This window comes from Mandrillus leucophaeus, unplaced genomic scaffold (genome assembly GCF_000951045.1).
Source record: "Mandrillus leucophaeus isolate KB7577 unplaced genomic scaffold, Mleu.le_1.0 Scaffold78, whole genome shotgun sequence".
NCBI classification, from domain to species: Eukaryota; Metazoa; Chordata; class Mammalia; order Primates; family Cercopithecidae; genus Mandrillus; species Mandrillus leucophaeus.
This window is the reverse complement of record NW_012108474.1, coordinates 2,396,431-2,417,960: the sequence shown is the minus strand read 5'-3', so window position 1 is coordinate 2,417,960 and position 21,530 is coordinate 2,396,431. Positions and strand designations below refer to the sequence as shown.

General features: G+C 61.7%; 1 protein-coding gene across 1 annotated transcript in view; it reads left to right on the top strand.

Moving 5' to 3' along the window:
• The window catches only part of PKD1 (polycystic kidney disease 1 (autosomal dominant)), a 35,710-nt gene that overhangs the window by 11,183 nt on the left and 2,997 nt on the right, over positions 1-21,530 (top strand). The window contains exons 13-42 of the mRNA XM_011967038.1: positions 211-386; positions 696-829; positions 1,284-4,903; positions 5,123-5,272; positions 6,201-6,344; positions 6,472-6,751; positions 6,841-7,054; positions 7,121-7,280; positions 7,656-7,808; positions 8,346-8,490; positions 9,088-9,708; positions 9,982-10,138; positions 10,314-10,566; positions 10,691-10,886; positions 12,376-12,546; positions 12,633-12,776; positions 12,870-13,080; positions 13,171-13,297; positions 14,687-14,803; positions 14,894-14,943; positions 15,168-15,349; positions 15,427-15,520; positions 18,865-18,983; positions 19,062-19,264; positions 19,337-19,531; positions 19,972-20,111; positions 20,479-20,591; positions 20,883-21,024; positions 21,165-21,290; positions 21,474-21,528. Of these exons, the coding sequence (XP_011822428.1) occupies positions 211-386; positions 696-829; positions 1,284-4,903; positions 5,123-5,272; positions 6,201-6,344; positions 6,472-6,751; positions 6,841-7,054; positions 7,121-7,280; positions 7,656-7,808; positions 8,346-8,490; positions 9,088-9,708; positions 9,982-10,138; positions 10,314-10,566; positions 10,691-10,886; positions 12,376-12,546; positions 12,633-12,776; positions 12,870-13,080; positions 13,171-13,297; positions 14,687-14,803; positions 14,894-14,943; positions 15,168-15,349; positions 15,427-15,520; positions 18,865-18,983; positions 19,062-19,264; positions 19,337-19,531; positions 19,972-20,111; positions 20,479-20,591; positions 20,883-21,024; positions 21,165-21,290; positions 21,474-21,528 (8,592 nt within the window). The remainder of the gene's footprint in view (positions 1-210; positions 387-695; positions 830-1,283; positions 4,904-5,122; positions 5,273-6,200; positions 6,345-6,471; positions 6,752-6,840; positions 7,055-7,120; positions 7,281-7,655; positions 7,809-8,345; positions 8,491-9,087; positions 9,709-9,981; positions 10,139-10,313; positions 10,567-10,690; positions 10,887-12,375; positions 12,547-12,632; positions 12,777-12,869; positions 13,081-13,170; positions 13,298-14,686; positions 14,804-14,893; positions 14,944-15,167; positions 15,350-15,426; positions 15,521-18,864; positions 18,984-19,061; positions 19,265-19,336; positions 19,532-19,971; positions 20,112-20,478; positions 20,592-20,882; positions 21,025-21,164; positions 21,291-21,473; positions 21,529-21,530) is intronic.

Genomic DNA, 21,530 nt, shown 5'->3' with positions numbered 1-21,530 from the left:
AAAAGAATAATATTAATAGATGGCGTGGGGAGGGGAGGGGATGGGGGTGCCTGATGGGGTTGGGGCGGGCTCCACCTTCACCTCTGCTTTCTGCTCTGCTTTATGCTGCCTGAGGACGCTGCCGTGGCTGTGGGTGAGTGGAGGGAGGGACGCCGAGCAGGGCCGGGCTTCTCACCTGCCGCCTGTGCCCACTGACGCCTGTCCCTGCAGCTGACAGCCTCCAACCATGTGAGCAACGTCACTGTGAACTACAACGTCACTGTGGAGCGGATGAACAGGATGCAGGGCCTGTGGGTCTCCACGGTGCCGGCCGTGCTGCCCCCCAATGCCACGCTGGCACTGACGGCAGGCGTGCTGGTGGACTCGGCTGTGGAGGTGGCCTTCCTGTGAGTGACTCGGGGGCCGGTTGGGGGTGGGCACCAGGCTCTCGTCCCAGCCCCAGTCTCAGCTGAGGGACCCCACGCCAGGGGGCTGCTTTTCTGAGCCTCGGTTTCCGTCTGTTGGGAGGTACTGGGTGCACAGGAGCCCTGAGGCTGCACGGGAGCGGGGAGAGGCCTCAGCACAGCCTGGTGGGCCCTGAACAGAGGCCCAGGGCATGACTGCAGGGTGGAGCCTTGGCTGGGTCCCAAGCACCCCTGCCCTGCCACCGCGCACACCTGTCCTGGTCCACTCACTGCCTCCCACCGCCCTGGCAGGTGGACCTTTGGGGATGGGGAGCAGGCCCTCCGCCAGTTCCACCCTCCGTACAACGAGTCCTTCCCGGTTCCAGACCCCTCAGTGGCCCAGGTGCTGGTGGAGCATAATGTCACGCACACCTACGCTGCCCCAGGTGAGGGATGAGGGGGTGAGGGGGCTGCTGCCTTTCAGGCCCTGAGCATGGGCACCTCCCAACCCCCCAGTCAAGCTGCCCCCCTTCCTCCCCAGCAGCCCTCACTGTGACTCCACCTGGGCTGATGGCTTAGGCTCTTACTGGGGTGAGGAAGGGGCCAGGCATCGGGGGGAGTGGACGGGGAAGCTGGGCCCCCTGAACTGCCCCCTGGGCCTGGCTCTTGTTGCTCTGCTGCCCTGAGAGCAGCTGCACTTGGAGGTGGCACTGTCCTCACCTGGCAGCTCTCAGTGCTGCCGCACTTGTGCTCCATCCCGCACGTGGCCTGGGAGCCTGGGACCCTTAGGGCTGGGCCGCAGGTGCAGCCGTTCACCCTGGGCTCCTCAGGCGGGAGCTTCTGAGGGGTGCCAGAAGCTGGGGGGTGCCATGGCTGTCCCACTTGGGCCTATCCCCACAGGTGAGTACATCCTGACCGTGCTGACGTCCAATGCGTTTGAGAACCTGACGCAGCAGGTGCCTGTGAGCGTGCGCGCCGCCCTGCCCTCCATGGCTGTGAGTGTGAGCGACAGTGTCCTGGTGGCCGGCCGGCCCATCACCTTCTACCCGCATCCACTGCCCTCACCTGGAGGTGTTCTTTACACGTGGGACTTTGGAGACAGCTCCCCTGTCCTGACCCAGAGCCAGCCGGCTGCCAACCACACCTACGCCTCGAGGGGCACCTACCGCGTGCACCTGGAGGTCAACAACACAGTGAGCAGTGCGCTGGCCCAGGCAGATGTGCGTGTTTTCGAGGAGCTCCGCGGGCTCAGCGTGAACATGAGCCTGGCCGTGGAGCAGGGAGCCCCCGTGGTGGTCAGCGCTGCGGTGCAGACTGGCGATGACATCACGTGGACCTTCGACATGGGGGACGGCACCGTGCTGTCGGGCCCCGAGGACACAGTGGAGCATGTGTACCTGCGGGCGCAGAACTGTACAGTGACTGTGGGTGCGGCCAGCCCTGCCGGCCGCCTGGCCCAGAGCCTGCACGTGCTGGTCTTCGTCCTGGAGGTGCTGCGCATCGAGCCCGCCGCCTGCATCCCCACGCAGCCCGACGCGCGGCTCACGGCCTACGTCACCGGGAACCCGGCCCACTACCTCTTTGACTGGACCTTTGGGGACGGCTCCTCCAACACAACCGTGCGGGGGCGCCCTACGGTGACGCACAACTTCACGCGGAGCGGCACGTTCCCCCTGGCGCTCGTGTTGTCGAGCCGCGCGAACAAGGCGCATTACTTCACCAGCATCTGCGTGGAGCCGGAGGTGGGCAACGTCACCCTGCAGCCAGAGAGGCAGTTTGTGCAGCTCGGGGACGAGGTCCGGCTCGTGGCCTGTGTCTGGCCCCCATTCCCCTACCGCTACGCCTGGGACTTCGGCACTGAGGAAGCTGCCCCCGCCCGTGCTGGGGGCCCCGAGGTGGCATTCACCTACCGAGACCCAGGCTCCTATCTTGTGACAGTCACCGCGTCCAACAACGTCTCTGCTGCCAATGACTCAGCCCTGGTGGAGGTGCAGGAGCCTGTGGTGGTCACGGACATCAAGGTCAACAGCTCCCTCGTGCTGGAGCTGCAGCAGCCGTACCTGTTCTCTGCTGTCGGCCGTGGACGCCCCGCCAGCTACCTGTGGGATCTGGGGGACGGTGGGCGGCTGGAGGGTCCGGAGGTCACCCACGCTTACAACAGCATAGGCGACTTCACCGTCAGGGTGGCCGGTTGGAATGATGTGAGCCGCAGCGAGGCCTGGCTCAATGTGACAGTGAAGCGGCGTGTGCGGGGGCTGGTTGTCAACGCCAGCCGCACGGTGGTGCCCCTGAATGGCAGCGTGAGCTTCAGCACCTCGCTGGAGGCCGGCAATGATGTGCGCTATTCCTGGGTGCTCTGTGACCGCTGCACACCCATCCCTGGGGGCCCTACCATTTCTTATACCTTCCGCTCCGTGGGCACTTTCAGTATCATCGTCACGGCTGAGAACGAGGTGGGCTCTGCCCAGGACAGCATCTTCGTCTACGTCCTGCAGCTCATAGAGGGGCTGCAGGTAGTGGGCTGTGGCCGCTACTTTCCCACCAACCACACGGCACAGCTACAGGCTGTGGTCAGGGATGGCACCAACATCTCCTACAGCTGGACCGCTTGGTGGGATAGGGGCCCGGCCCTGGCCGGCAGCGGCAAAGGCTTCTCGCTCACCGCGCTCGAGGCTGGCACCTACCACGTGCAGCTGCGGGCCACCAACATGCTGGGCAGCGCCTGGGCCGACTGCACTGTGGACTTCGTGGAACCTGTGGGGTGGCTGATGGTGACCGCCTCCCCGAACCCAGCTGCCATCAACACAAGCGTCACCCTCTGTGCCGAGCTGGCTGGTGGCAGTGGTGTCCTGTACACTTGGTCCTTAGAGGAGGGTTTGAGCTGGGAGACCCCTGAGCCATTTACCACCCACAGCTTCCCCACGCCCGGCCTGCACTTGGTCACTGTCACGGCAGGGAACCCGCTGGGCTCAGCCAGCGCCACCGTGGAAGTGGGCGTGCAGGTGCCTGTGAGTGGCCTCAGCATCAGGGCCGGTGAGTCGGGAGGCAGCTTCGTGGCGGCTGGGTCCTCTGTGCCCTTCTGGGGGCAGCTGGCCACAGGCACCAATGTGAGCTGGTGTTGGGCTGTACCCGGCGGCAGCAGCAAGCGTGGCCCTCACATCACCATGGTCTTCCCGGATGCTGGCACTTTCTCTGTCCAGCTCAACGCCTCCAACGCAGTCAGCTGGGTCTCAGCCACACACAACCTCACGGTGGAGGAGCCCATCGTGGGCCTGGTGCTGTGGGCCAGCAGCAAGGTGGTGGCGCCCGGGCAGCTCGTCCATTTTCAGATCCTGCTGGCTGCTGGCTCGGCCGTCACCTTCCGCCTGCAGGTCGGTGGGGCCAGCCCGGCGGTGCTCCCCGGGCCCCGTTTCTCCCACAGCTTCCCCCGTGTCGGAGACCACGTGGTGAGCGTGCAGGGCGAAAACCACGTGAGCTGGGCCCAGGCGCAGGTGCGCATCGTGGTGCTGGAGGCTGTGAGTGGGCTGCAGGTGCCCAACTGCTGCGAGCCTGGCATCGCCACAGGCACCGAGAGGAACTTCACAGCCCGTGTGCAGCGCGGTTCTCGGGTCGCCTACGCCTGGTACTTCTCACTGCAGAAGGTCCAGGGCGACTCGCTGGTTATCTTGTCGGGCCGCGACGTCACCTACACGCCCGTGGCTGCAGGGCTGCTGGAGATCCAGGTGCGCGCCTTCAACGCCCTGGGCAGCGAGAACCACACGCTGGTGCTGGAGGTCCAGGACGCCGTCCAGTATGTGGCCCTGCGGAGCGGCCCCTGCTTCACCAACCGCTCGGTGTGGTTTGAGGCTGCCACCAGCCCCAGCCCCCGGCGTGTGGTCTACCACTGGGACTTTGGGGATGGGGCCCCGGGGCAGGACACAGATGAGCCCCGGGCCGAGCACTGCTACCTGAGGCCCGGGGACTACCGCGTGCAGGTGAACGCCTCCAACCTCGTGAGCTTCTTCGTGGCGCAGGCCACGGTGACTGTCCAGGTGCTGGCGTGCCGGGAGCCAGAGGTGGACGTGGTCCTGCCCCTGCAGGTGCTGATGCGGCGCTCACAGCGCAACTACCTGGAGGCCCACGTTGACCTGCGTGACTGCGTCACCTACCAGACCGAGTACCGCTGGGAGGTGTACCGCACTGCCAGCTGCCAGCGGCCGGGGCGCCCAACCCGTGTGGCCTTGCCTGGCGTGGACGTGAGCCGGCCTCAGCTGGTGCTGCCGCGGCTGGCGCTGCCTGTGGGGCACTACTGCTTTGTGTTTGTCGTGTCATTTGGGGACACGCCACTGGCACGGAGCATCCAGGCCAACGTGACGGTGGCCCCCGAGCGCCTGGTGCCCATCATTGAGGGTGGCTCGTACCGCGTGTGGTCAGACACACAGGACCTGGTGCTGGATGGGAGCGAGTCCTACGACCCCAACCTGGAGGATGGCGACCAGACACCACTCAGTTTCCACTGGGCCTGTGTGGCTTCGACACAGGTCAGTGCGTTGCAGGGCCGTCCTCCCTGCCCTTCACCCACCCATGCCCACAAGCCCAGAGAACACCCATCACACCACCAGGGCTGGCCCGTCCTCAGTGCCTGGCGGGCCCCATCCCAGCATGGGGAGAGGATCTCCCGAGCCGTCCCCTGGGCTGGGCTCTGCTTTGAGGCTGGGTGGGGCTCTCATGCCGCGCCGCCCCTTGTTCTTGGCCTGCAGAGGGAGGCTGGTGGGTGTGCCCTGAACTTCGGGCCCCGCGGGAGCAGCGTGGTCACCATTCCACGGGAACGGCTGGCAGCCGGTGTGGAGTACACCTTCAGCCTCACCGTGTGGAAGGCCGGCCGCAAGGAGGAGGCCACCAACCAGACAGTAGGTGCCACCCGCCCCTCGGTCACACGCCTCAGACAGCCCAGCATCCCTGCTCATCCGCTGTTTTCTGTATTTTAGTGCTCGCAGAGGCCGTACGCTCTCCCCTAACTTTGTTTTTGATACAAATTCTATTTAACACAACAGCCTGCTTTGCTTCTTTCCAAACCTATCACAGCTTCATGTACAATCTTCAAGCTACACACGCTCTAGTAATCGGTAAAAGCCACACAGTCCCCCAACACCACCAACCAAAGAGCCCCTTCCCACCCCGGAGGCAGCCACTGTCCCCAGCCCATGTCCCTGTTCCTGGATGCAGTGGGCCGGTTCTCACCCTCATGCTCCTCTCTCTGGACCAGCCAGGAGGCTTGGTGACCCTGAGCCCATGGCAGCCGCTCCTGCTGCTGTCAGGTGGGGCCTGCTGGTGCTCCAGAGCAGGTGTCTGTTCCCCAGGCCCTGCTTTCCTCAGCTGGCCTGATTTGGAGCCTGCCCAGAGGGGTCGTCTGAGGGGAGGGCATGGGAGCAGGTTCCATCCCGACTCAGCCTCCTGACCCAGGCCCCAGCCCAGGGCTGCAGGAATCTGTGAGTCAGGCCTGCGTGGGAACTGTGGTCCTCACGCCCATATGTACGTCCCTTCCCACATGCACCCCTCAGGGGCCCTCAGTGAGCATTGCCTGCCTGTTGCCAGGCTCCAGCTGGGTCCAGGACACCAGAACACACACCCTGGTGTCCTCTGCCCTGTGTATGCCCTTCCGCCACCCGGGTTGGGAGGTGGAAAACCGGATGAGTATCCTGGGAGGGGCTGAGCTCACAGGCGGTGGCCAGGCCCCTGGGAAACCTGGAGTTTGGGAGCAGCATTTTCCACGGGTCCCCCAGACCTTCCAGCAGGCCGAGTAGACCTGTGTCGGAGGTAACCCCACTCCATCCCCAGGTGCTGATCCGGCGTGGTCGGGTGCCCATTGTGTCCTTGGAGTGCGTGTCCTGCAAGGCACAGGCTGTGTACGAAGTGAGCCGCAGCTCCTACGTGTACCTGGAGGGCCGCTGCCTCAACTGCAGCAGTGGCTCCAAGCGAGGGGTGAGTGTTGCCCAGGGCGTGTACGGGGTGGGGGTGGGTCCCATGGCCGAGGGGGCGGGACCTGCAGGCAGAAGCGGGGCTGACAGGGCAGAGGGTTCCGCCCCCTCACCACCCCTCCTGCCTGCAGCGCTGGGCGGCACGTACCTTCAGCAACAAGACGCTGGTGCTGGATGAGACCACCACCTCCACGGGCAGCGCAGGCATGCGTCTGGTGCTGCGGCGGGGCGTGCTGCGGGACGGCGAGGGATACACCTTCACGCTCACGGTGCTGGGCCACTCTGGCGAAGAGGAGGGCTGTGCCTCCATCCGCCTGTCCCCCAACCGCCCGCCGTTGGGGGGTTCATGCCGCCTCTTCCCGCTGGGCAACGTGCACGCCCTCACCACCAAGGTGCACTTCGAATGCACAGGTGAGTGCAGGCCTGCGTGGGGGGCGCGGTGGGATCCCCCGACTCTGTGATGCTGCGGAGCCCTCCCGTGATGCTGTGGGGTCCCTCAGGCTGGCATGACGCGGAGGATGCCGGCGCCCCACTGGTGTATGCCCTGCTGCTGCGGCGCTGTCGCCAGGGCCACTGTGAGGAGTTCTGTGTCTACAAGGGCAGCCTCTCCAGCTACGGAGCCGTGCTGCCCCCGGGTTTCAGGCCACACTTCGAGGTGGGCCTGGCCGTGGTGGTGCAGGACCAGCTGGGAGCCGCTGTGGTCGCCCTCAACAGGTGAGCCAGGCCGTGGGAGGGCGCCCCTGAGACTGCCACCTGCTCATTACCCCCCTCCACTCGCAGGTCTCTGGCCATCGCCCTCCCAGAGCCCAGCGGCAGCACAACGGGGCTTACAGTCTGGCTGCATGGGCTCACGGCCAGTGTGCTCCCAGGGCTGCTGCGGCAGGCCGACCCCCAACATGTCATCGAGTACTCCCTGGCCCTGGTCACTGTGCTGAATGAGGTGAGTGCAACCTGGGAGGGAACCTCGTATCTGCCGCACGCGTCCTGGGGACCAAGACCTGTACCCCTGCCTGGAGCCTTGCGGAGGGCTCACCCCGGGCCCTACAGACAAATCCCAGTGACCCTGAAGCAGCACCCTCTGCTCCCAGCAGCCACCCTCCCCTGTGCCTGCTTTCCACAACGCGCCCCCTGCTCCCAGGACGGCCCCTGTGTTTACCCTGTTTTGTCTATGAAGAAACAGCTCAGTGTCATGGGTCAGTGCCCACATCACACAGCATCCAGCGCATAACTGCACCCCAGGAGTGGTGGGCACATGCTGGCCTCCTGCCGGCCTCCTGCCCTGCTGACAGCTTGCTGTGCCCCCTGCCTGCCCCAGTATGAGCAGGCCCTGGATGTGGCGGCAGAGCCCGAGCACGAGCGGCAGCGCCGAGCCCAGATACGCAAGAACGTCACGCAGACCCTGGTGTCCCTGCGGGTCCACACTGTGGATGACATCCAGCAGATTGCTGCTGCACTGGCCCAGTCCATGGTAGGACGGCCCTGCGTGCCCACCCCACCCCACATGCCTGCCAGGGCACTGGGTTCAGCCCCACCAGGGTGGACGGGCAGCTTGGCCGAGGAGCTGAGCCTCCCAGCCTGGGCTCCTTCCTGCCGTGACCTTCCTTGGTCTCTGACCTGCCTCAGTAGCCTCAGCCGTTCTGCTGTCCTGCGTGAACCCAGGGTGCCTTTCAGGGGACCCAGGGTGTAAAGAGGGGCCCAGTTGTGGGGAGGGGCTGGGAAGATGCTGCTCTGTGCCCTCCCCTCCTCCCCTCTCCCCCTCCTCTCTGACTCGTGTGAAGGGGTGCCCTGTGTGGCCGGTGGGCTGCATCACGTGGGCCCTGAGTAGAGGCCCTGGGTCAGGCGGAGCCCCAGAAGATGCTTAGCGGGGAGGCTGTGGGGGTCCAGTCAGGCGGGCTCTCCAGCTGCAGGGCTGGGGGTAGGAGCCAGGTGAGGACACACGTAGAGAGGAGGGTGTGTGCAAGGAGTGGGCCTAGGAGCGGGGCTGGACACTGTCGGCTCCACACAGGGTCCCAGCAAGGAGCTCGTATGCCGCTCATGCCTGAAGCAGACGCTGCACAAGCTGGAGGCCATGATGCGTATCCTGCAGGCAGAGACCACTGCAGGCACCGTGACGCCCACCGCCATCGGAGACAGCATCCTCAACATCACAGGTGCCGCTGCCTGTGCCCCACGCTGTCCCACACCATCTCTCCGCCCCACACCACCCTTTTCTCTGCCTCCCTCCTCCCCCAACCACCTCGCCCTCGCCCCATGCCATCTTTGTCCCCCTCCCCTTTCCCTGATTCCCATCCTCATCCCCCTCCCCAATTCCCATTCTCCTCCCCCTCCCCCTTCCCTATCCCATCCCTTTTCTCCATCTCTCTCCCCTTTCTCCATTCCCCCATCCTCCCCCTCCCCTTGTCCATTCCATTCCCCTTATCCCCCTTTCCCTCCCTTTGTCCCTGCTCCTCCCTCTCCCCTTTCTCCTCCCTCTACCCTTTTCCTTCCTTCTTCCTCCCTCTCCCTATCATCTCCCTCACCCTCATCCTCATCCCTATCCCCTTCCCCCTCCCCATCCCCCACCCTCTCTCCAGCTTCCCCCTTCCTTCTGCCTGCACCTCCCTCTCTGCCCTGTCAGGTTCCCCCTTTTTCCCAGCCTCCACCCTCTGGCTTGCCCTTTCTCCTAGCCCCCATTTTCCAGCTCCCCTTTCTGCCTGCCCCCACCCTCTGCCTCCCTCTCCCTGCACTGACCTTACACCTGTCTGCAGGCGACCTCATCCACCTGGCCAGCTCGGACGTGTGGGGGCCACAGCCCTCAGAGCTGGGGGCCGAGTCACCATCACGGATGGTGGCGTCCCAGGCCTACAACCTGACCTCCGCCCTCATGCGCATCCTCATGCGCTCCCGCGTCCTCAACGAGGAGCCCCTGACGCTGGCGGGTGAGGAGATTGTGGCCCAGGGCAAGCGCTCAGACCCGCGGAGCCTCCTGTGCTATGGCGGTGCCCCAGGGCCTGGCTGCCACTTCTCCATCCCCGAGGCCTTCAGCGGGGCCCTGGCCAACCTCAGCGACGTGGTGCAGCTCATCTTTCTGGTGGACTCCAATCCCTTTCCCTTCGGCTATATCAGCAACTACACCGTCTCCACCAAAGTGGCCTCAATGGCGTTCCAGACACAGGCCGGGGCCCAGATCCCCATTGAGCGGCTGGCCTCAGAGCGCGCCATCACTGTGAAGGTGCCCAACAACTCAGACTGGGCTGCCAGGGGCCACCGCAGCTCCGCCGACTCCGTTGTGGTCCAGCCCCAGGCCTCCGTCAGTGCTGTGGTCACCCTGGACAGCAGCAACCCTGCAGCTGGGCTGCACCTGCAGCTCAACTATACGCTGCTGGACGGTGCGTGCAGCGGGCGGGGCGCACGCGGCCCCCTGGCCTCGTTCTTGAGGGGAAGGCATTTCTCATAGTGCCTGCCTGGGTGTTTCTGGTGAAATCTGCTCTCTGCTTCATGGACTGCTGGGGGCCACGGAGAAGCAGGTGCCAGCTTTGGCGCAGAAGCTCCTGTGGCCTTTCAGACCCATGGCAGCAGGCGGACTCAGGAGGGCTGTCGCGGGTGTCCCCCGGGTGGTTGAGCTTCCTGGTGGGCGTCTGACCTGCATGTGCTGCCCCCAGGCCGCTACCTGTCTGAGGAACCTGAGCCCTACCTGGCAGTCTACCTGCACTCAGAGCCCCGGCCCAATGAGCACAACTGCTCAGCCAGCAGGAGGATCCGCCCAGAGTCACTGGAGGGTGCCGACCACCGGCCCTATACCTTCTTCATTGCCCCGGGGTGAGCTCTGTGGGCTGGCCTGGCAGGGCAGGGCGTCATGGGTCAGCTTTGCCCGGGTTGCTGGCCCTATGGGAACAGCAAGCAGCGAGGGGACTGGACCGGGCATGGACTCTGGGCCCCTGACATCTGACCTGGCGGAGCCTGGGCTCAGTTCCACTGCCCTTTCCTCGCCCAGGACTGGAGACCAGGCGGGGAGTTACCATCTGAACCTCACCAGCCACTTCCGCTGGTCGGCGCTGAAGGTGTCTGTGGGCCTGTACACGTCCCTGTGCCAGTACTTCAGCGAGGAGGACATGGTGTGGCGGACGGAGGGACTGTTGCCCCTGGAGGAGACCTCACCCCACCAGGCCGTCTGCCTCACCCGCCACCTCACCGCCTTCGGTGCCAGCCTCTTCGTGCCCCCAAGCCATGTCCACTTCGTCTTTCCTGTGAGTGGCCCCGTGCTCCTGGGAGCCTTTGCAGGGTTGAGGAGGGCCTGGGTGGGCTCAGCTCTATCTCGAGAAGGCGCCGCGTGCACGTGACCTCCTGGGCCTGGCGGCTGTGTCCTCACAGGAGCCGACAGCGGGTGTAAACTACATCGTCATGCTGACATGCGCTGTGTGCCTGGTGACCTACGCGGTCATGGCCGCCATCCTGCACAAGCTGGACCAGCTGGATGCCAGCCGAGGCCGCGCCATCCCCTTCTGTGGGCAGCGGGGCCGTTTCAAGTACGAGATCCTCGTCAAGACAGGCTGGGGCCGGGGCTCAGGTGAGAGAGAGCGCAGCGGGGTGGCAGGGCCTCCCCTGCTCTCACTGGCTGTGCGGGTTGCACCCTCTGGGAGTGAGTCTTGTCGCAGGCGTCAGAACAAGGCAGTTTTTGCAGTGCTGTGTGAAGGGCTCATGTGTTAATCCTGGGAATGACCTCATGGGCACTTACTGTCCCTGAGAACTAGGACAGCTCCTAGCTGGAAGTAGGTGCCAGTCAGTCAGGGTGGGCAGCCTATGTTTTGCATAGCAGCGTGGCCCCACAAGTGACATGAGCTCAGCCTGTGCAGAGGTGAGCATTGCTACCACTGCAGGAGACTGCGTCTGCCCACGATCCTGACTGCATAGCTTGTCTCTCAGACAGAGAGCCTCCCCGTGGCTGTTTCTTCAATAACCTTTTTGTTTTTGTTTGTTTTTGTTTTTTTTGGAGATGGAGTCTTGCTCTGTTGTCCAGGCTGGAATGCAGTGGCGTGATCTTGGCTCACTGCAACTTCCAGCTCCTGGGTTTAAGTGATTCCCCTGCCTCAGCCTCCTGAGTAGCTGGGACTACAGGCGCCCGCCACCACACTCAGCTAATTTTTCACCATGTCAGCCAGGCTGGTCTCAAACTCCTGACCTCAGGTGATCCGCCTGCCTCGGCCTGCCAAAGTGCTGGGATGACAGGCATGAGCCACCACACCCAGCTGTGTTCCCATTTTTTATGTCAGTGCTGTGGTTTCATCTTCGTTGGCCAGTTCTTTGTTTTGATTACCTACTTTTTAAAACTGTTAGCCAGGCACGATGGCTCACGCCTGTAATCCCAGCACTTTGGGAGGCCGAGGCAGGCAGATCACAAGGTCAGGAGATCGAGACCATCCTGGCTAACACAGTGAAAGCCTGTTTCTACTAAAAAATACAAAACATCATCTGGGTGTGGTGGCAGGCGCCTGTAGTTCCAGGTCCTCAGGAGACTGAGGCAGGAGAATGGTGTGAACCCGGGAGGTGGAGCTTGCAGTGAGCTGAGATCACACCGCTGCACTCCAGCCTGGGCGACAGAGCAAGACTCTGTCTCAAAAAAAAAAAAAAAAGAAAAAAAACTGTCACCTGGGTCTGTCACTGGGAGAGAAGGAGGGGACAGAGCTTCACGCTTTGTAGTCTGTGCATGAACTGAGGGACGGGTGTGTGGTGTGGGTCACTGGTTGTGGTGTGACAGGCGTGGACGGGTGTGCAGGGGGGGTCACTGGTTGTGGTGTGGACTGAGATGTGTGCAGCTGTGTTTGCATGTCACAAGTTACAGTTCTCTCCGTGTAATTTAATTATGTCCTTGCGGCCTTGCTGTTTATTGGACAACCTGCAGTAACCGCAGCCCCTCATGTGTGGCAGAGCCGTGTAAAGCCGGGACTGCCCATGTGGCATCTTGAGTGCACAGAGGCCAAAGCTGGGACAACTTGCCTGGGATGCCACACGTGTTGGGCAGCAGACTGAGCCTCCCACCCCTCCCTCTTGCTCCCCAGGTACCACGGCCCACGTGGGTATTATGCTGTATGGGGTGGACAGCCGGAGCGGCCACCGGCATCTGGACGGTGACAGAGCCTTCCACCGCAACAGCCTGGACATCTTCCAGATCGCCACCCCGCACAGCCTGGGCAGCGTGTGGAAGATCCGAGTGTGGCACGACAACAAAGGTCTGTGTGGACCCTGCGGAGCTCTGCCTCTCTGCCCCCGCATTGGGGTGCCCTGTGAGCCTGACCTCCCTCCCGCACCTCTGCAGGGCTCAGCCCCGCCTGGTTCCTGCAGCACGTCATCGTCAGGGACCTGCAGACAGCCCGCAGCGCCTTCTTCCTGGTCAATGACTGGCTGTCGGTGGAGACGGAGGCCAACGGGGGCCTGGTGGAGAAGGAGGTGCTGGTGGCGAGTAAGGCCTGGTTCCATGTTCCTGCTGTGTGGGAGGTTGGGCGGGGTGGTCCTGCCTCACGGCCTCCTGCAGCTGGGCCCTCCCTGCCCCCAGGCGACGCAGCCCTGTTGCGCTTCCGGCGCCTGCTGGTGGCTGAGCTGCAGCGCGGCTTCTTTGACAAGCACATCTGGCTCTCCATATGGGACCGGCCACCTCGCAGCCGCTTCACCCGCATCCAGAGGGCCACCTGCTGCGTCGTCCTCATCTGCCTCTTCCTGGGCGCCAACGCCGTGTGGTACGGGGCTGTTGGAGACTCTACCTACAGGTGGGTGCCATAGCGGTCGGGACAGCCTCTTCCTGCCCAGCCCTTCCTGCCCCTCAGCCTCACCTGTGTGGTCTCCTCTCCTCCACACAGCGCGGGGCGTGTGTCCAGGCTGCGCCCGCTGAGTGTCGACACAGTTGCTGTTGGCCTGGTGTCCAGCGTGATTGTCTATCCCATCTACCTGGCCGTCCTCTTTCTCTTCCGGATGTCCCGGAGCAAGGTGGGCTGGGGCTGGGGACCCGGGAGTACTGGGAATGGAGCCTGGGCCTCGGTACCACGCCCAGGGCCACTCTCCAGTACTGCAGCCAGAGGGAAAGGTGCCCACCAAAGGCTGGCTCTCGGGAAGGGTCAACACACTTGAGCAGCCTTAGCTAGACTGACCAGGGAGAAAGAGAGAAGACTCAGATGCCAGAATCATGAAGAATGAGGGCACTTCACTGCCCGACCCTGCAGACATTAACAGAACCTAAGCACATGGTACGGATAACTGCACAGCAGCACACCAGATAACTCAGAAGAAGCGAGCTCACAGCTGCACATGCTTCTGAAACGCTCTTCAGAAGAAAATCTCAGTACATCTACAGCAAGTGAAGAGGCCGAGTTAGTCCCTTAGAAACCTCCTGCTGGCTGGGCGTGGTGGCTCACGCCTGTAATCCCAACACTTCAGGAGGCTGAGGTGGGCGGATCTGAGTCCAGGAGTTTGAGACCAGTCTGGGCAACCTAGCAAGACCCCATCTGTATAAAACATTAAAAAAAAAAAAATTTCCCACAAAGAGAAGCCCAGGCTCAGAGCCTTCAGTATATAATTCTTCTAAACAGTTGAAGAAGAATTAACACCAGTCCTTCAGACTCTTTCCAAGAAATACATCAGGTGGGAACTCTTCCCATTCATACAGAAATGGTAGGCTGCACCCCTTAGGAATACAGACATGGGGGTCCTCAACAGGTCACATGCAGACCAACCCCAGCAGCACACAGAGAAGGCACGTGTGCCACGACCAGGAGGGGTTGCTCCTGAGTCCATGGCAGGAACCGGAGGCCACATGTGGCTGCTCATATTTAAGTTAATTAAAATGAAATGATGGCCGGGCACAGTGGCTTACACCTGTAATCCCAGCACTTTGGGAGGCCGAGGCCAGCAGATCACTTGAGATCAGGAGTTCAAGACCAGCCTGGCCAACACGGTGAAACCCCATCTCTGCTAAAAATACAAAAAATTAGCTGGGTATCGTGGCAGGCGCCTATAATCGCAGCTAGTCAGGAGGCTGAGGCAGGACAATCGTCTGAATGTGGGAGGTGAAGGTTGCAGTGAGCTGAGATTGTGCCACTGCGCTGCAGCCTGGGTGACAGAGCGAGACTCCGTCTAAAAATAATAAATGAAATTTAAAACTCTGTTCCTTAGCTGCACCAGTCGCCTGTCAAGTGCTCAGTGGCACACATTGTAAGGGGCTGCCATCACGGACAGTGCAGATGTCACATATATCCACCATTCTAGAACATTCTGTCAGATGGCACTGGGCTCTGCCCTGTCTGCTGAGGAGGTGGCTTCTCGTCCCTGTCCTGAGCAGGTCTGAGCTGCTGCCCGCTGACCACTGCCCTTGTCCTGCAGGTGGCTGGGGGCCTGAGCCCCACGCCTGCCAGGCAGCAGGTACTGGACATCGACAGCTGCCTGGACTCATCCGTGCTGGACAGCTCCTTCCTCACGTTCTCGGGGCTCCACGCTGAGGTGAGGGCTCCACTGGGGGTCCCAGGCTGGGCTGGGGGTCCTGCCACCTTGGGGCAGCTTGGACTCAAGACACTGTGCACCTCTTAGCAGGCCTTTGCGGGACAGATGAAGAGTGACTTATTTCTGGATGATTCTAAGAGGTGGGTTCCCTAGAGCAACCTTGAGCCCTGGTGCAGGTCACTGTGTCTGGAGTGCCGGGGGTGTGCGGGCTGCATGTCCTTGCTGGGTGCCTGTGGCTCCATGTGGTCACACCGCCTGGGAGCAGGTTTGCTCAGAAGCCCAGCATGTGCATGCGTGACTGGACGGGGGTATGGTGCGTGGGTGACACATCCCCTGGCACCTTGCTGACCCACGCCACCTGCAGCCTGGTGTGCTGGCCCTCCAGCGAGGGAACGCTCAGTTGGCCGGACCTGCTCAGCGACCCATCCATTGTGGGCAGCAACCCGCGGCAGCTGGCACCGGGCCAGGCGGGCCATGGGCTGGGCCCAGAGGAGGACAGCTTCTCCCTGGCCAGCCCCTACTCGCCTGCGAAATCCTCAGCATCAGGTGAGCTGGGGTGAGAGGAGGGGGCTCTGAAGCTCACCTGCGCAGCTGGGCCCACCCAGTGCCTCCTGTGTCTCTAGATGAAGACCTGATCCAGCAGGTCCTTGCCAAAGGGGTCAGCAGCCCGGCCCCCACCCAAGACACCCACATGGAAACGGACCTGCTCACCAGCTTGTGAGTGCCCGGCTCTCGGGGGAGGGGTGATGCCGGAGGAGGGGCTGGGACTCAGGCCAGGCAGCCGTGGTCCCTGGGGTGGGTGGGGTGGGCTGGGGCCTGTGGTTGCACCACTTCACTTCTCTGAGCCTTCGGTTTCTTGTCTGTGGAAAGAGTCTCATAGGATCGTCCAGGGCGTGAGAACCTTCCCTCTAGGGAGGGAGCAGGTGCATGGGGCTTTGGAGGAGCAGAAAGGCTCCTGTGTGAGGCTGGCCGGAGCCACGTTTTTATTTTGGTCTCAGAGCAGTGAGAAATTATGGGTGGGTTTTTAAATACCCCAGTTTTTTCTTTTTGAGACCATTTTTGATTATTTGTATTTTAAAGAATTTCTTGGCTGGGCACAGTGGCTCATGCCTGTAATCCCAGCACTTTGAGAGGCCGAGGTGGGCGGATCACCTGAGGTCAGCAGTTCGAGACCAGCCTGGCCAAGATGGCGAAACCCCGTCTTTACTAAAAATACAAAAAATTAGCCAGGCATGGTGGCAGGTGCCTGTAGTCCCAGCTACTCAGGAGACTGAAGCAGGATAATCTATTGAACCTGGGAGGTAGAGGTTGTAGTGAGCTGAGATTGCGCCACTGTACTTCGGCGTGGGCGACAGAGTGTGACTCTGTCTTAAAAAAAAAAAAAAAAAAAGACTGTGCGCGGTGGCTCACATTTGTAATCCCAATACTTTGGGAGACTGAGGCGGGCAGAGCACCTGCGCTTGGGAGTTCAAGACCAGCCTGACCAACATGGAGAAACCTCATCTTTACTAAAAGTACAGAATTAGCCGGGCATAGTGGTTCACGCCTGTAATCCCAGCACTTTGGGAGGCCAAGGTGGGCAGATCACCTGAGGTCAGGAGTTCAAGACCAGCCTGGCCAACATGGCAAAACCCCATCTCTGCTAAAAATACAAAATATTAGCCAAGCGTGGTGGCGGGTGCCTGTAATCAGGAGAATCGATTGAACCCGGGAGGCTGAGGCTGCAGTGAGCCAAGATTGCGCCATTGCACTCCAGCCTGGGCCACAAAAGAGCGAAGCTCCATCTCAAAAAAAAATTTTTTTTCTCAATTTCTTGGTTGTTTTCCAACCTATCAACAAAGGGTCATATGGAGACCTTGTATGTAGTCATGCGCACCCAGCCTTTGGCAGAGTGCACCACACATGCCTGTGACCCCGGGCTCTGCCGTTGCCCTCCTGTGCTCAGGTGCACTGAGGCGCACACGGCCCTGTCGTCACGCTGCAGCTGCCTGCAGGATTCAGTGTGGTGGGACGCAGTGCAGGTGCGGAGTCCCGGCGCCACAGGCCACACCACAGGGCCTGCATGCGCAGGGGCTGCGGTGTCTGGGTTTGGGTAACTGCACCCTGAGACATTTGCACAGCGACAGAATTACCTAATGACACATTTCTCAGAACATATCCCTGGCACTAAGTGGTGCGTGGCTTTTCCATCCACTTCTATTTTGATTTCTGTGTTATTCCTTTGAGTGCTTCTCATTGTCAAGCAACTAGGAACTAAAGAGGTATGAACTGCCCCTGGACTCAGACAAAAAGGAAAACTTCCTGATTTACAAAAGGCAGATAACCATGACACGAGGGCATCTTTATGAATAAATTGCCAGTCGGTTTTAAAAATACAGAGTATGGGGAAATCCAGGGGTAGGCACTACCAGCTGACCAGCCCAAGGTATCTCCAGCCCAAAGCTCTTTGTGAAATCCAGATTCATTGCTTCTGCGAGAATTTCTGGTGGCAGCTCAGACCCCACAGCCACACAGCACGTGGCCCTCGCCCTCCCAGCTTTTTCAACCCTTGGCTGTCCCTTGCTCAGACAATGCTTCAGGCTGACCAGGTCAGAGGCTTGGGTTCATCCTGGACCACTCTGCATCCTTCCTCACTCCAGCCTCCAGCGCATCCCATGGCTCCTTTCCCAATGCAGAGCATGGCCTTCCCTGTGCCTGGGCCTGCACCCTCTGTCCTGGCGGCACCTCTGCTCTGGCATTCCTGGCCACCCCATGCCTCCCTATCAGCCATTCTCCATTTCTGCCAGCAAGAGCCTGCTCCCCAAGTCAGACCGAGTCATTTGTGTTGCTATAAAGGAATAGTTGAAACTGGGTCATTTTTTATTTTTTGAGACAGAGTCTCACTCTGTCGCCCAAACTGGAGTGCAGTGGCACGATCTCGGCTCACTGCAAACTCTGCCTCCCAGGTTCAAGCAGTTCTCTGCCTCAGCCTCCCAAGTAGCTAGGATTACAGGCGCCCGTCACCACAGCCGGCTAATTTTTGTGTGTGTTTTTAGTAGAGATGGGGTTTCACCATCTTGGCCATGTTGGTCTTGAACTCCTGACCTCATGATCCACCCACCTCGGCCTCCCACAATGCTGGGATTGCAGGTGTGAGCCACTGCGCCTGGCTAAGTTGAGGCTGGGTCATTTTTAAATTTTTTGTAGAGACAGATTCTCACTGTCTCCAACTCCTGAGCTCAAGTGATCCTCCTTCCTCAGCCGCCTGAAGTGCTGGGATTACAGGCCTGAGCCACCGCGCCCAGCCAAGAGTGCCTTTTATCCTCTGAGAGACAGCAAAACAGCAAGCAGTCAGTGCAGTACGGCCCCCGGGTCAGGCGGTTCTTTCGGTGATAGGCTGACCAGGGCGCAGGTGCGGGAGAGCGCCCAGGGAGCCTAGGACTCAGCATGTCGCAGTTGGTCTCGTCCTCCCCCTCGCGCATCTTTGCTGCCTCCGTACCTCTTCTCTAGCAGCTCTGGGACTGGGCATGTCAGCATGGTGCCCTGATGCAGTGGCACAGCCTCAGTGATCATTGGCTCCTGGAAACACAAGCAGATCTCTGGCCCCAGGGAGCCCTGCACTCTTGGGATTTGAAAGGCATTTATATGTTTCCTTGTCCAAAAATTAATTTTAGGCCATAAAACTGCATGGGAGAGACACACTGGCCTCTAGATTGTGGAGATGCTCATTGGATAGTCGAGACCCAGTCATAGTTTGCAGGGTTGGGGGGGCCCGTCGCGCCCTGAGAGGCCATGTGCGGCTGTAGGGGCGGTTGGTCAGGCTGTGGGCGATGGGTTTATCAGCAGAAAGTGAGTGGGAGAGGGACACAGGCGGACACCTGGCTTTGGCGCCTGGAGTGGCTCTTGGTTCCCTGGCTCCTAGCACCACTCCCACTCTCATTTGGGGTAGGGTCTTCCGTCTCTTTGTGGGGGGACCGCATGACCCGAGAGGGTCAAGAAACTGCCTGCCCAGATTAGCATGGGCTTGGCTGCCACTGCCTGCTGGAGGCTGGAACGAATTCACAGCCCACCATGTCCCCCAGGTCCAGCACTCCTGGGGAGAAGACAGAGACGCTGGAGCTGCAGAGGCTGGGCGAGCTGGGGCCGCCCAGCCCGGGCCTGACCTGGGAACGGCCCCAGGCAGCGAGGCTCTCCAGGACAGGTGCGCTTGCGTAGGCCTGGGATGCCCCCAGCCCCTCCCTGTTAGCTGCCTGTCACAGGTCTGTCTCTGCTTTCCCAGGACTGGTGGAGGGTCTTCGGAAGCGCCTGCTGCCGGCCTGGTGCACCTCCCTGGCCCACGGGCTCAGCCTGCTCCTGGTGGCTGTGGCTGTGGCTGTCTCAGGGTGGGTGGGTGTCGGCTTCCCCCCGGGTGTGAGTGTTGCGTGGCTCTTGTCCAGCACCACCAGCTTCCTGGCTTCATTCCTCGGCTGGGAGCCGCTGAAGGTGAGGGGGTTGTCAGGGGTAGGCTGCAGGCCTTCAACACGGGGGACCCCTCTGAAGCCACCCCCTCCCCAGGTCTTGCTGGAAGCACTGTACTTCTCACTGGTGGCCAAGCGGCTGCACCCTGATGAAGATGACACCCTGGTGGAGAGCCCGGCTGTGACACCCGTGTGCGCACGTGTGCCACGTGTACGCCCCCCCCACGGGTTTGCACTCTTCCTGGCCAAGGAGGAAGCCCGAAAGGTCAAGAGGCTACACGGCATGCTGCGGGTGAGCCCGGGTGCGGCCTGTGCCACCTCCACCTCCTTTCCCCCACCTCCCACCCATGTATGTGGGACACTGTCGTCCCCCTTTCCTCACCCAGAAGGCCCTTGGGGGTTCAAGTCTGCAGCCTCTGCCAGGACTCCCTCCTACCCTATGCCCTCCACTTGCTGCTGCAGTCCCTGCCAGGGCCCAGCTTCAATGCCCACTCCTGTCTCGCCCTGAAGGCCCCTAAGCACCGCTGCAGTGGCCTGTGTGTCTGCCCCCAGGTGGGGTCCCGGGCAGGGTATGTGCTGCCGTTACTTAGCCAGGTAAAGTCTTGGGGCGCCCCCTGCCAGCTCACCTTTCTGCAGCTGCACCTGCCATAGCTGTGGGGGCCCCAGCTGTGGCCAAAGCCCTGCTGTCACTGGGCTGGGGCCAGGCTGACCACAGGGCCCTCTGTCCCCCAGAGCCTCCTGGTGTACATGCTTTTTCTGCTGGTGACGCTGCTGGCCAGCTATGGGGATGCCTCGTGCCATGGGCACGCCTACCGTCTGCAGAGCGCCATCAAGCAGGAACTGCACAGCCGGACCTTCCTGGCCATCACGCGGTACGGGCACCTGGTGTACTGGTCTGTCTCCTGGGCTTTGGTTTTGCCCTTAGTCCAGCTAGATCCAAGGGGACATGTGGAAATATGTAGATACCTTTTTGGTTGCCAGAACTGGAGGTTGGTGCTGCTGGCATCAGTGGGCAGAGGCAAGGGAAACAGCTCCGTGCCCTGCAGTGCACAGGATGGGACCATGACAGAGAACTCTCTGCCCCAGAACGTCCCCAGGATAAGGCTGAGGAGCCCAGGTCTAGCCGTGGCCAGCAGGGAAGTGGGAGCCATGTTCCCTGGGTCTGTAGTGGCCACTCACTCCAGGCGGGCATAGGGCAGTGGGGGCTGGAGCACGTGACTGTGTCTGGTGCTGTGGCAGGTCTGAGGAGCTCTGGCCATGGATGGCGCACGTGCTGCTGCCCTATGTCCACGGGAACCAGTCCAGCCCAGAGCTGGGGCCTCCACGGCTGCGGCAGGTGCGGCTGCAGGAAGGTGAGCTGGCAGGGGGTGCCCCAAGACTTAAATCCTTCCTCTTGTCCAGAGAGCAGCCTTCAGCGGAACTCTGGCATCAGCTCCGCTCCCTAGCTGTGTGACCTTTGCTCTCTTGACACCGCAGTTTCCTTCTCTGTATAGTAGAGATGGTAACATTGTCTAATTCATGGCTGCTGGGAGGGTTCTCTGGGGTGGTGTGGAACCAGAGCTCAGGCGAGCTGGCCAGCAGGAAGCACGCCTATTGGGTTTTGCTGACGCCCTGGTCCCGGCCCGGGACTCTGTGTGTTTCAGCACTCTGCCCAGACCCTCCCGGCCCCAGGGTCCACACTTGTTCAGCTGCGGGAGGCTTCAGCACCAGCGACTACGACGTTGGCTGGGAGAGTCCTCACAATGGCTCGGGGACATGGGCTTACTCTGCACCGGATCTGCTGGGGTGAGCAGAGCGAGGGCCCCAGGCGTCTGTGCCAAGGACAAGGGAGTAGTTCTCCAGGAGTGCCCCGGCCTCTTGACCAGCCTGGCTCAGGGGTGCCGGAAGGGCTGGGGTGCGGCACCAACGCCACCCCTCTCCGGCAGGGCATGGTCCTGGGGCTCCTGTGCAGTGTATGACAGCGGGGGCTACGTGCAGGAGCTGGGCCTGAGCCTGGAGGAGAGCCGCGACCGGCTGCGATTCCTGCAGCTGCACAACTGGCTGGACAACAGGTGGGAGCTCCCTCCCTTGCCCTCTCCAGGGTGGCTGCAGTCACCAGCCAAGAGCCCACCCTTACCCCTCAGGCCCCCGCTGGCCTAGGAGGCTTCCACAGCCCCAGAGCCACGCCTGTACTGCGTGGTCCCCGAAGCTTCCGCCCTGCCACCTTCTCCTAGTGACCCGCACCCTCTGCGCAGGAGCCGCGCTGTGTTCGTGGAGCTCACGCGCTACAGCCCGGCCGTGGGGCTGCACGC